Here is a 14,031-nt window from a genome sequence, read left to right as displayed (position 1 = left end):
TTTGAATAAAAACTTGAAGAGAGAGAGAGAAAAAAAAGTAAGCAGCGTCATAAAGGTTTCCACCTCCGCAGTCATGCAACTCGTTTTCCACCCTTTTTAAAAAAATTTGGGACATGTGCAAAGGATTGTGGGTGATTGAAGGCCAAAAAGGATACACCCGATGCATCCTCCAAAATATGGCAAAGAAGGCTGCGAAACGATGCTGCCTTCCAAGGCTGCGTTCCACTTCACTTTTAACATCCACTCTAACTCCCCTAAGCACTTCCCCACGGGGTAATCCCCACCGCCAATTTGGAAGTATGTTCCATTTCGATAAGTGAGCTAGGGAAGTTTCTACTGACAGACCCTCAACCCCTCGATTTTGGAGGGAGCGAGTTTGATGTATGCTTCAGGCAGCTCCATATCCCACAATGCAACTCGACTGTGACATGACAGCAGATTGCACTTCATAAACCTCACCCCCACACAACTCTAATGTATGATTGAAGTGAAGTTAGGTCAATTAAGCAGTTTAGAAAAGTTATATTGAGATTTAACAGCATAATACTTGTAGCTACCTTAAACTGTTTATCACACAGTTATAGCCTATGTGTTCATTGTTATGTTAACATTTTTGTTTGTGTAAATCTTGATTAATCCTTTCTAACAATTAATTCTAATGAATAAAAAAAATAAAATAAAAAATAAACATACAAGATTTATACATACTGTAAGCCACTAAAATCAATCTCCGAAAACATTTTCTCAGGTGCAAAAATCACTAAATAATTCACAAATTGACATCAGCCTTCAACATGCTCCAAGTGATCAAGGGTTAAGAGTGTTCCAGTTAAACCCATTGCATGTCTTCCGCCAGTAGTGGACACTTGCACAGCGTAAGCAGTGACGTACATCCGAGTCCATGAGACAGAGTGAAATTTGCGAGGGAAAGGGATACAAATTTGAAACGGAGCGCAGCCCAAGTGTCCTCACAATTGAGACGGCCTTCGACAGTGCTGGATGACATAGCAGCCGAGATATCCAGCCTAACAAGGCTGCAGCCAAGCGCACTTAGTCTGCCGCTCTGTCAGAATAATCACGTAAGGACATGTGAACACGACAACTGGTGCGGGGTATCAAATACACCAGTGGCGAATTCTCGGGGCCAGCAAAGCCTTCTCTGCTGGCCTAACATGCCAAATAAATAAATATTTTTCATCCTTTCATTCTCAATCACCTTTTTGCCTATGTATGTTTAATCGCTTTCCACTCTTAATCTACAAACAAATAAAGAAAAACGAAAAGTTTATCCAGTTTATCATGCTTACAAGCGAAGTGTGACAGTTTCGCAAATCGCATGCCCAAAGCCGAGCTCATTAGCGGAAGCCGCACGGAAGTCTGAGCTCCACACCCTCAGGCCTTCAGAATTTCCACAGAATCCCTCAACAGTGCAAATTAATGAGCAACTAAAGTCAGAGATATACAAAGTAGGTGATAAACATTCACTTTATTAAGTAAGTAATATTGATAAATTAGTCGTTTCCACGTTACATGATATTAAAGCTTGTTTAACAAACGCCTGCAGAAACAGGTGTATAAAACATTATAATCTCTTTTGATAATCGTACACCTGAAGCACAAATGCTAGCGCTGCAGTAATGTTTATCAGTTGGGTTGCTAAGAGACATCTCTAATGAGAGTCAAACCCCTGCTAAGCTAACGGGAGCACTGCAGTTCCGAATATCAGGCAATGGAATGCATTTATGGTCGGAGATATCAAGTAGGAATATCCCACATCCAACTTGAATGGAACGCAGCATAACCCTGTACCCTGACGAAACGAAAATTATTGCAAGCAACATTTAAATCGCAAATATTATTAGATATATTTTTCCAGGTATTATAGACCTCCTTGGTAGAGTCATATGAAAAATTATGGTTTTTGACGTTAACAGTCATGCTGCAGTTAAAATTAGGCTTGCTTGAGCGTTAAGTGTCGTTTCAAGTTCTGGCTTTCGTGCGTGGACGTGTTTTTAAAATGTCAGTTGGTATTATTAGTTGACTGCCACGTAATGTATGATAGGCATAGCATCTCATTCATTGTGAAATTGTGTTTTCTTAATGGCATGAATCGCACTGAAGGCCTAGACTTAAAATGCACGGCCCGCGGCTGAAATACACAGAATGTATGAGAGTCCTAACTGCACGTCAATAAGAAGAAAGTCAAATCCTGCACATTTATATCCAATTTTGAAATCCGGCTGGACGCTTTTTCAGGTCCAAAAAAAGAGGACATGTCCGGGAAAAAGAGGACATATGGTCACCCTAATGTTAGCAGATTCTGGTATCTTGGCAAATCTGAGCACACTATGAAAAACTCTCTTCTTTGTTAAGATCTCTTCTATAACACTCGAGACACACAAGATTACTGGGGTCTACTTTTCAGGAGAAAATCTGCAAAGCAGGAGACTTCAGTAAAGTCTCCATTTACTCTCTATTTAATCACATTGCTGACTAGGAGAAACAACTGAGATTTTAGAGATCTTATTTGTGATATTTGTTTCCTGTGGGAATTAGAGCACTATAAACAACAGATTAAGAATCAGAAAAGACTGTATCTGAATGAAGGATTGTTAGATCAGTTAAAAAATGCTATGAATGCAACACAGTAGCAGAGGTCCCAGCAGTTTTGCTTTACATCATAAGTAGGGTCCCCACCGTTAGGGACTTTGAGCACGGAGGTTTCATGCTCCATCAGTTGGTGGTGCTGTCGCCTTGTACGCAGCCACAGTATGAGACCGCAGGCTGCCATCGACATCACCAGCAGCACTAACAGAGGCACTCCCACCAGCACTACTGATACCAGAAACAACAGGACATGAGTTACACCCTTGTACCAGGCCAGCTGAGAAGACAGTGTTGTCGTAACTACATTTCAAGTGCTTTTATGGAGGTGAAACTGTGAAATTTGTCATTGTGATTAAAGATGCACGCTTCGTTTTAGACACTAAGAAAATAATATTTGGCTGGTCATGTGATCTCAACATGTAGAACAAAACAGCTTTTATAAGGCTACTGATATGACTAGAGTCTTCATCTCATGTCAGTGGTCAAGATTCTACACGTATACTTAGGAGTAACTTTTTAAATTAGGAAAAAATATTGACTGCACCTTTAAGTTAAAAGTCTTTGCAATCAGTCTCTCTTGATTCAGAAAGTCACTATTTTTTGCTATTTGAAGTAGAGCAACCTAAAGCTGCTTCATTAAAACTTGTGTGATATGAATAAAACACTAGGAGGCAGCAGCCACCAAACCTCTATACTGTAAATGCTTCATGTCACACCAAGTAAGGCCAAGGCCTTTGTGGTTTCAGTAATGAATGTCTTATATTGCCACAAAAGAACTCTACAATTTAATATAAAATGGGTAATGCAATTGTCTTGTCTGTCAAAGAATCAGAGCTGAATAGTCTCAGCAGGTTAGTCTGACTCTGAGCATAAGAGATGTTTTGAAACCAATTGCTCTTGTATTGTACTGAAGTCGAGCTCTGTTTCCCAACCTTACAAAACAATTTTTTAAGGGTTAGGTCAGATAGAAAAGGCCCCTTTAGCTGTGCAAAACAAGGCTGTTACGTTGTGTATTTACTGACCTGCTGGTTCAGGCACAATGAGGTTAGCATTACTGAAATGTGTGAAGCAGCACTTAGAATACAAGCTAGGGACGTCAAGCACATGGCACTGCTCACTGGTCGAAAAACAGCCTCTCACAACCCGCTTGTGGACCAAACTGTAGAAGCAGATTCAGCTCCAGCAGGTGTTGTTAACACAGGAATATGTGTTCTCACATGTACACGGTAAAATGTCCTCATCACCTTCATCTATAGACAAGAAAGGGATGTATAAATGTAAGAAAATGTGTGATAGCAACAGAACAAAAAATACTGGTCATTTCATTTGAAATATATACTGTAGGTTAACTCACCATCCTCTGGGGGAGAGGCCAATACATCATTTGAAACAAGAAAAATGTTTAAGGCAGCAGCCTCAAACTCAAATTACCTAGAGGCCACTATCCAGGTCGGGCCAGTTGAACAGTTGCAAATACAATTGTTTTTACAACTTTCAAAGGGCTTTATATAGTAGCAGGGAATCTACTTAAACACCACCAGTGTATGAGCTCACATTATAGCCATTGCGGAGAATTCAAACTCATGAATGTAACCGCTGTTCTGCAGGCGCTACACTTCAACAGCACTGGGACAACTGGACCTTTTGTCCCAGGCTTGAGGGGGGTCCACAGAACCTTTCCACATTCCATACCGTAGAGCTCAAATACACGTGTTCAGCGGGAGATGTGGACATAAACACGGAGACAGCACGCACTGCGAATACCGTCCTGGTAGCACACGTTGATGGGATAACTGTATTGTTCCCTCTGCGCTGCGCACTACTCGCGCGGCCACGCTCAAAAGCCGTGCACCTCATTTTTATGTGCTTACGCAAAAACAAGAGCAGAAGAAAATGAGAGTCGATCAAGTACTGTATCTAGATGTTTGACTTATAGAGAACGAGCTTAAAGATGGTGAGCATTGATTCTGAAACACTGAATTCAGCATGCTTCTTAGAGAACACGTGATGCGTTCCTAATAGGCTATTCATACTGTATTAGTGGTCTATTCTTAAATGAATAAAATGAATGTTTATAAAAAACAATTATTAAAATTGTTATATTTATTCTATTAGTGTTTATTACAAAGTAGGGAATAAGAAAATTAATATTCATTGGTGTGTTGGAGCTTTAGAAATGGCTATAAATGATCTTGACATACTTTTATTACTATTAATATGAATGTTATTATATAAAAATGTGTTATAGATATGGGGTTGTTTATTTTGCGCTCTCTTATGTTTTAGTTGCTGTTCTTGCAAAACACTAAACAATTAAGACAAGTTTCAAGGATATTTCAATTTGATCAATGCTAAAGGTTAGTCTCAGTCTCAGCATGTAATACACACAGACCATTCACAGCAAGCATGATGCATATTGCAACAAAAATGGCAAAAGGTTGCAGAAAACCCATTCTGATTGGCTGGCCACTATAGGCAACTCTTATGACATAGGAATGTGCAGGTATTTATCAGTTTATCAGATAAGCTACCAGGCTGCTACAATGAGCATCAGGGCTGTAGCAAGGTATTCTGGGCCCCCTGACTTTATATTGCTCTGGGCACCTTTCCTATTAAAAAATACTGTTTAGAATTTGTTGTGGGGCCCCCCTGGACCTGTGGGCCCGTAGAATCATTTCCACCTTTCACCCCAATAGCTATGGCCCTGATGAGCACCTTCGAGAAAAAAACTATTTGATTTGTTTTTTTGTTGTTTTTTTGCTATTGAATCTTTTAATAAAATTAAACAGTACTGCTTGAAGCAGATTAAGTGATTCAGTGATTATTTGAATAAGTTGCCACTTTGTTGCATGTCATACGATAATAAATAATACATATAATAAGTAATAAACATTTTTTTTCAACCATCCGGGGCCTCAAACATAAAATTTGCCTAGGGCACATCAATGCCTAGAACCGGACCTGACCCCACCCCCCTCCCCTTACGTCAAGTTTCCGGGATTTGTGCCTATTGTTTACCAGTGTTACGTTTTCATGATAGTGGAGATGAAATACTGAATAACTTTACACAGACAATGTTAGTAAGCGAATTTATCACACTACAGTCATGTTAAAACATATTATGCATAAGTATTGTGGCTATACTTTTAAAAACAGTGTGTATATGTTTTGTGTGTATCGGACCTGTTTAGTTTCATTGTATGTGCCTTATTACTGCATGCAATTTTTTTTTTTAGGAAAAGAGGGATGAGTCAAAATTATTTTCTATGACAAAGCAACATTATGCCACAAATACTCTCAATAGAGTTTAACTTGTATTAAACCCAAAACACTACTTGTAAGTATAAATATCCATTAATTACTGTAGTCTTAAAGCAGTGCTGGTTTTGATGGTAATGTCTGCTCTGAGTGCTGTTCTCACTTCATTCTCAAAAGTTTTAACAAAATATCCTAATCTTTTTATTTGCAAACTGTTCTATCGCTTTAACTCTTTGTCCCGTGATTAATATAAAGCCCCAGACTCTTTTGTTTTCATCTCCACTTATAATGTGAGGCTTAGCAACCTCTGTTTGTGTATATTTGGAAGTAACTCTTGACCCCCTCCTGTTTTCCCTCTTCCTGCCCACAGTACCCACCCACATATTTACAAATTTCCCCACCCATTTCAAGAGTAATTTCTCAGTCTGAGGTGTGAAAAATTGGGGCTCAACTAGGTGGGTTTCATGTCCCTATAATGACCGCCAAGAGTCAGGACCTCGGTTTAACATCTCATCCGAAAGAAGATGCAGATGTATAGTGTCCCTGTCATGCCAAACTAATGGCAAACCACAATGCAGAAAGTGAAAATCATTTTGCAGGCTTGGTCAACATTTCTGTAGGTACATTAATGGACTAAGCAAATGACATCATGACATGCACTCAGTTTGGATCGTGCGCCGCTGATGGACCAGACCACTTTCGCTTTTGTCGCTAACATGGGAGGAGACAAGGCAGATTATAGGGGAACTCCCCATTTTTACATGTGGAAAACAGAGTCTTGCGATGTTTAATTCCAACTAATAGCATGTTATTACTATGTATATATATAACAAATGATAATATAATGGAATATCAATGAAGCCTTTCTATGGGCCCACCAGTGAGGGCCCCTGTTACTCACTCAGGTCCATCATTTCCCAGGGTCTGACTCCCCTGTCTCTACCAATCTGATTTTCATGCAACACTCACACTTCTGCACACATTAAATTATTTTGATCACATGAGACACATGAGAGTGCCATTATGTAGCCTCAACTGCAAGAGCTGTGTAGCTCCCCGAATACACTAAAACAACCAGTACTGCATGCATCTCAGAAACCTTCATCTCTAGGAGAAAGGGAAAACAGAATAAGAGTGCAGGATGAGAGCAAGCCTTGGGATATATCAAAGCACTCCAACACAAAAAACGCTTCCATGTCCTTACATTTAGTCATACCCACTGAAATGCTCATGCCCCCCTCTACCATCCTTTAATGATCTGGAATCTACAAGGCACCATTACATACCACAATAATATAATCCCACAATCATACAATCACATGTAGCACTGCATATGGCCAACATTCCTTAATGGGAAAAAGGCACAATAAATCCTATCCATACCAAAGGAAGTCATAAGTTAAAGAACGACAGATTGAGAGGGCCAGTCGTTCTGTCTGTGTTGCAATTATCATCAGGGTAGTTCGTAGAGGGCTTTAATGGAGGCCGCTTGGCTCTGAATTGCTCTCCTCTGCTCTGCAGGTCCTTGCAGACACTCTGGCTGCTGCACACATAGTAAATATTGATGGCTATACTTCCTGTCATTCAGAGGCCGCACCCAGCTAGCCTTCCATAGACTCTGGATTGCTTGTTCCTCTTGGTCAGGGAGTCAACTGGTCATGCAAACAAAAATGTCTGTGTGGAAACCTATTATATGAAGATGAGGTAAAACCTGCAATCTAAAGTGTTGCCAAGCGTTCCAGACTGCTATCAACCAATAGGTGAAAACTGCACTTTGTTTACAGTGTATGGAATTGAAAGCCACATATAATAAACCAGTCTTAGAACTGAACATTTTTGTGGTGAATAAGAATTTGCATAAATTACACTGAACATTGTAGCAACATGTCTGCAACATATACAGTGGCCCCAGAAAGTATTTGGACACTTTAGGCACACTTAAAAATGCACGAATGTCTTTGAATTATACAACAAAATATCACACCAAGTGAGCTTTATTTTAAAAAAGAAATCAAAAGCACACTTCTTAAGCAAAACATTTCACAATTAGAATTTTGTTGGGTTTCAATGATAAAACAATGTTATTTCAAATTTAAAGAGATAGTTCACCCCAAAAATAAAAATTCTCTCATCATTTACCAACTTTTTTTGACATCCCAGATGTATATGACTTTCCTATTTCTGATGAACACAAACAAAGATTTTTAGAAGAATATCTCAGCTCTGTAGGTTCTCACAATGCAAGTGAATGGTGACCAACATTTTGAAGTTTCAAAAAGCACATCAAGGCAGCATAAACGTAATCCATACGACTCCGGAGGTTGAGTCCATGTCTTCAAAAGTGATATGATAGTTCTGGGTGAGAAACAGATAAATATTTAAGTCCTTTTTTTTTTCTTTTTTTTTTATTAATCCTCCTCCCTGACCAGTAGATGGCAATATGCACAAAGAATGCAAATCACCAAAAACAAAAGAAGAAGAATGTGAAAGTAAAAGTGGGGATTGGTCATGAAAAATAACTTAAATATTGATCTGTTTCTCACCAACACTTATCACACTTCTGAAGATATGGATTTAACTACTGGAGTCATATGGATTACTTTTATGCTGCCTTATATGCTTTTTGGACCTTCAAAATTTTGGTCACCATTCACTTGCATTAGATGGACCTACAGAGCTGAGATATTCTTCTAAAAATCTTTGTTTGAAAAACACATCTGGGATGATATGAGTGTGAGTAGAGTTTGAGGATGAGAGAATTTTAATTTTTCCCTTTAAGGATCTGGACACTTTCTGGTTGTCAAACTTAGTGGAACATGTCCATTGTGTGAACTTGAGGGGAACTAACTTCATACAACCACTAAAAATCACATTGAGACCAATTGGTTAAAAATAATAATAAAAAAAATGGCTAAGAAAGTTGAGTTCTGAGAAAAGGATAATTTGTTTGCAGATATCACTTAGTTTCATTTTTGTATCTAATGCAATGAAATGTATACATTTTTAAGTGTGACAAACGTGTCCAACTACTTTTTGGGGCCACTGTATAACAATATGCTTACCAAAATGTTTCAGAAAACAACAGGACACATTTTTGTATTGCCCAAAGATAGTAATTAAATAGGTGTATAGTTTACTTATGTGATGTCATGGAAAAACAGTGTCAGATGTTTTGAAACAGATCGGTAATTAGAGCCAGAGTTTATCCATCTAAGTTTATCCTTGTTTTCTGAAACATTTTAATGCACATAAAACTACATTCATCAGTATCCTTATATATTTTGTGTATTAAGACTGTACAGTTATGACAATTTGTCAATTTAATCAGTGAAATTTTTAGTTGTTAGTTATTTACAAATTAGTTAACTATCAGTGAATGGCATCATGGGAATGCAAGCCCACACACAAACCAACAATGCATAACTGGAAATTATGCTGATCACTGCTTAATATAGAAATATACATGCAGAATCTCTCAGTAGTCACTTTGTCTAAGAAGTAGCCTTTTAAGTACCCAATTTAAGCCCACCAGTGTAAGTGCAGGTGGGCTAGTGTAAACAACCTTGTCACATAGGCTCAATGCACAAGAAAATGGTAATTACTGGACCCTCTGGGCCACATTTAAGATGGAAAACAACCCCACCCATTTTGGAAATGCTCTCTTCTCTCTGGGTATATGCTGATATTTATTTATGCTGATCTTTATTTCCAAACTGCCAGGATGTTTCTCAGATCAGATGGTGTCAGTGTCTTGAATCAAAGCCTAATATAAACATGATGAAATGCAATTCCTGATTCGATGTCATGCTTGTCATAACATTCTCTCTCAGAGCAGTCAAAAGACCCATGGGAACTAACAGTACAGTACACTTTCTAATTCTCCTTCCACTGTTATCTGAGCTAAAATAAATCCCCATTATGAAAACACTATATACACTGTAAAAAAAAAAATTGTCAGGTAACTTAAAAGTGTGCTACATAAGATGTGTTAACATCTAAATGAACTGGTTGCATTCAAGTAAAAATGTTGTTTAGTCTGACTAAATCAATCTGACAAATTAGGTTACAACAAAAAAATGATTTGAATGGGTTAGAAGTATAAACAGATCCTTGAGGTAACAATTGCTGGTTCCTACTTTTTTCAGTGTATGTTATATATATCTCTGTGACGAGGAGGAGGGCGTAGCTGGGCCGTGAGGGTGCGTCAGCTCAATCAGCTCAATCAGCTGGGAGAGGGATAAGAGGAGCCGGGGACGCCAGTGAGAGAGAGAGAGAGAGAGAGAGAGAGAGAGGCATACGTGCCTGTGTGTGTGTCGTTATGTTTCAGTTCAGCGTTTTATGTTATAATTAATGTTCTGTTGACTGTTCACTCCGGTTCTCGCTTCCACCTTGGTAGGGAAGGCAGAGTCTGCCACAATCTCCTCTACTACACACCTTATAACTCATGCTAAATTTGCTTTTACTTTACTGAATGCTACACCTCACTATACACAGTATACAGTTGAAGTCAGAAGTTTACATACACCTGAGTCAAATACATTTAAACTCAGTTTTTCACAATTCCTGACATTTCATCGTAGAAAACATTCACTGTCTTAGCTCAGTTAGGATCACTACTTTATTTTAAGAATGTGAAATGTCAAGATAATAGTAGAGAGAATGATTTATTTCAGCTTTTATTTCTTTCATCACATTCCCAGTGGGTAAGAAGTTTACACACAATTTGTTAGTATTTGGTAGCATTGCCTTTAAATTGTTTAACTTGGGCCAAATGATTTGGGTGGCCTTCAATAAACTTCTCACAATAAGTTGCTGGAATTTTGGCCCATTCCTCCAGACAGAACTAGTGTAACCGAGTCAGGTTTGTAGAGCCTCCTTGCTTGTACACACTTTTCCAGTTCTGCCTACAAATTTTCTATAGGACTGAGGTCAGGGCTTTGTGATGGCCAGTCCATTACCTTGACTTTGTTGTCCTTAAGCCATTTTGCCACAACTTTGTAGGTATGCTTGTTGTCATTGTCCATTTGGAAGACCCATTTGCGACCGAGCTTTAACTTTCTGGCTGATGCTGTTCTGGAGCAGTGGCTTCTTCCTTGCTGAGCAGCCTTTCTGGTTATGTCGATATAGGACTTGTTTTTACTGTGGATATAGATCCTTGTCTTCCTGTTTCCTCCAGCATCTTTACAAGGTCATTTGCTGTTGTTCTGGGATTGATTTGCGCTTTTTGCACCAAACTACATTCATTTCTAGGAGACAGAATGCATCTCCTTCCTGAGCGGTATGATGGCTGCGTGGTCCCATGGTGTTTATACTTGCGTACTATTGTTTGTACAGATGAACGTGGTACCTTCAGGCATTTGGAAATTGCTCCTAAGGATGAACCAGACTTGTAGAGGTCTTGGCTGATTTCTTTTGATTTTCCCATGAAGTCAAGCAAAGAGGCACTGAGTTTTAAGTTAGGCCTTAAAATACATCCACAGGTACACCTCCAATTCAGTACACCTCCTATCAGAAGCTAATTGTCTAATTGTCTAAAGGCTTGACATAATTTTCTGGAATTTTCCAAGCTACTTAAAGGCACAATTAACTTAGTGTATGTAAACTTCTGACCCACTGGAATTGTGATATAGTCAATTAAATGTGAAATAATCTGTCTGTAAACAATTGTTGGAAAAATTACTTGTGTCATGCACAAAGTACGACTTGCCAAAACTATAGTTTGCTACTATTAAATCTGTGGAGTGGTTAAAAAATTTGTTTTAATGACTTGTATGTAAGTGTATCTAAACTTCTGACTTCAACTGTATATAGTATATAGGAAAAGTGTATCATTTTTAATCACCATTTTGCCTTCACTAGATCATTTTAAACGGTCCTGCAGTGTGAAACAAACATTTTTAAGTACAAATATTCCATGTAATCTCAAAATGTTGTTTAAAATAATGTATACCATGGACATGTCAACTTTCCAAAAGTATATTATGTCAACTACCCATAATATACCATATATACATATAAAAGATGCACATAATAACCAACATTGTTAACAAAAAAATATAAAAATAAATATAAATTGGGTCAAAATAGATAGTCAATAGTTTGAAATTGTTAGAGGAAAATTGAGCATTCAGCGGCATATCTCTGGCTCCATCTTGCAGCTGTAGGAACTTGTAGTGTTGGGTTCGAGTCCAACTTAGTCAAGTCCGAGTCAAATCCAAGTCTTTAAACAATTGAGTCCGAGTCCAAAAGGGGCCGAGTTGGACTCAAGACCGAGTTCATAACAGGCCGAGTCTGAGTTGAGTTCATGAATCTGAATTAAAATTGTAACCGTAAACTCAACATCAATATTTTAAGCTTATTTTAACTTTCACAACTAAGAAAACACAATTGTCAATATAAATGTAACAAAAACACCTTTATATTTTATGATTAGTTTCCTGCTGAACAGACTTCAAAGTGGTTTCCTAATGAAAGCATATGCTTCAGGTGTATGAAGACAAAACTGTCCTTCAACACACTTCCTATTGCGTTCTGTTGACATTTCAGTTATTTGATGTTTTTTCTCCTCCACTCAAACATAGACTAAAGAAAGTGAAAGCTCAATCAACAGCATTTGTGGCATAATATTGATTATCACAAAAATGAATTTCGACTCGTCCCTCCTTTTCTTTAAAAAAAGCAAAAATCTGTGTTACAGTGAGGCACTTATAATGGAAGTGAATGGGGAAAATGAAAGTGAATGTGGCCAATTTTTGAAAAAGCTTATAATTTTATAAAAGCACTTGCATTAATTCTTCTGTTAAAACGCATGTATTATTTGAGCTGTAAAGTTGTTTATATTGTAATTTCTACAGTCGTTTTAGGGATCCGACTTCTCGTTTCATGATTCCCGGAAGAGGATTTTATTTGTGGCTCTGTGCCTGCACGATGACTGTAACAAGGATTCTCGTAAAACATGTCTGGTGTGCAAAGATGTCAAGGCAGAATGTTGGTATAAAATGTACAGTGCTTTTTAATAGCAATGATGCTATATAGTTATGGTTGACCATCTTCAAAAAAGGGATAATGTTGCCTACATTTCATATGACTGCATCACCCAGAAGTCAGCTCAGGTACTCCATCACTGACATCTAATATGACATCTGTGTCAGACTTACACTTATTCCTCATTTTGAGCTTAGGCTTATTTCTGTGAATATATATTTATAGGCCACCCTATACAGTAGCCTATATTATTCCAGTTTAATAAGATCTGAATGGATGCAATCAATCGATGTGTTCCCTGTTCCTTCATTAAACATAGCTGGGTGTTTTGCAAGCCTCATTGTGTTCCTAAATGCAATTATAATAAATATTTCAGAATGATAAATCAGCAACTTGAATACATCATTGTAATGTCCCTTCTGTGTTCAGAGACAACTCACCTGTGAGAATAACACATTATACAGATGGGAATAAAAAAATAAAATTAAATAAAAATTAAAGGGTAAAAGACAAATAGCTATAGCTTATTCTGTAGGTCTTTTTTGCATGTTGCCTTTCATAATGTGATAACCAAGATGTTACAATGAACAATGAATGACATTTTCATTCAAAATATTTTCAACATTTATATAGACGATTATTCGTGTAAATTAAATAGCTATTTTTCCATGAATTACACAAGTTTTACCATATAAGTGCAATTTCAGTTATTTAAGAGATTAGAAATCATGATAGGTGGTTTACCTGATTTTCCTTTTGCGTTCACTTACGAATCACGCTTATCAAACGTCATCTGTTTGTGAAATCCTGCTCTTATTACTCGCAGAGTAAAACGTCAAAAATATGATCTCGTAACTGCTGGAACCAGTGGCGCAAGTCATATCCAGATATCCAGAACTTATCCCATATCCTGACATTATTTTTTGTCCAGTTCTTGCAACACTCACAATACGATCAGCCCTGTTTCCCCAAGCGAAGTATTGCGTTAAATATTGCGCAAAACATAATACTTTATATCTCCAGTCAAATCTCGAGCTGATACACCGAAAACATGAAGCTGGTTCTCAGAGAAGAAAGTCATGTTCCGCTTGGAAATACACATTCCCAGATCGACTCCTTCAAGCTCCATCTCGATAAGTCTAAACCAAACTTTGAGCAATGTTTCTGATTTAGGGGTTAGAT

The 14,031-nt window shown here is 37.9% G+C and overlaps 1 protein-coding gene across 1 annotated transcript in view; it reads right to left on the bottom strand.

Annotated features, from left to right (window-relative positions):
- LOC127420440 (serine/threonine-protein kinase receptor R3-like) overlaps positions 1 to 14,031 on the bottom strand; it is a 16,287-nt gene extending 2,256 nt beyond the window's left edge. The window contains exons 1-3 of the mRNA XM_051662734.1: positions 13,594 to 14,031; positions 3,630 to 3,857; positions 2,698 to 2,835 (exon numbers count right to left, since the gene is read on the bottom strand). Coding sequence (XP_051518694.1) covers positions 2,698 to 2,797 — 100 coding nt within the window. The 5' untranslated portion in view covers positions 2,798 to 2,835; positions 3,630 to 3,857; positions 13,594 to 14,031. The remainder of the gene's footprint in view (positions 1 to 2,697; positions 2,836 to 3,629; positions 3,858 to 13,593) is intronic.

This window comes from Myxocyprinus asiaticus, chromosome 29 (assembly GCF_019703515.2).
Source record: "Myxocyprinus asiaticus isolate MX2 ecotype Aquarium Trade chromosome 29, UBuf_Myxa_2, whole genome shotgun sequence".
NCBI lineage: Eukaryota > Metazoa > Chordata > Actinopteri > Cypriniformes > Catostomidae > Myxocyprinus > Myxocyprinus asiaticus.
The sequence above is the reverse complement of the archived record's forward strand: the minus strand, read 5'-3'. Positions and strand labels throughout refer to the sequence as shown.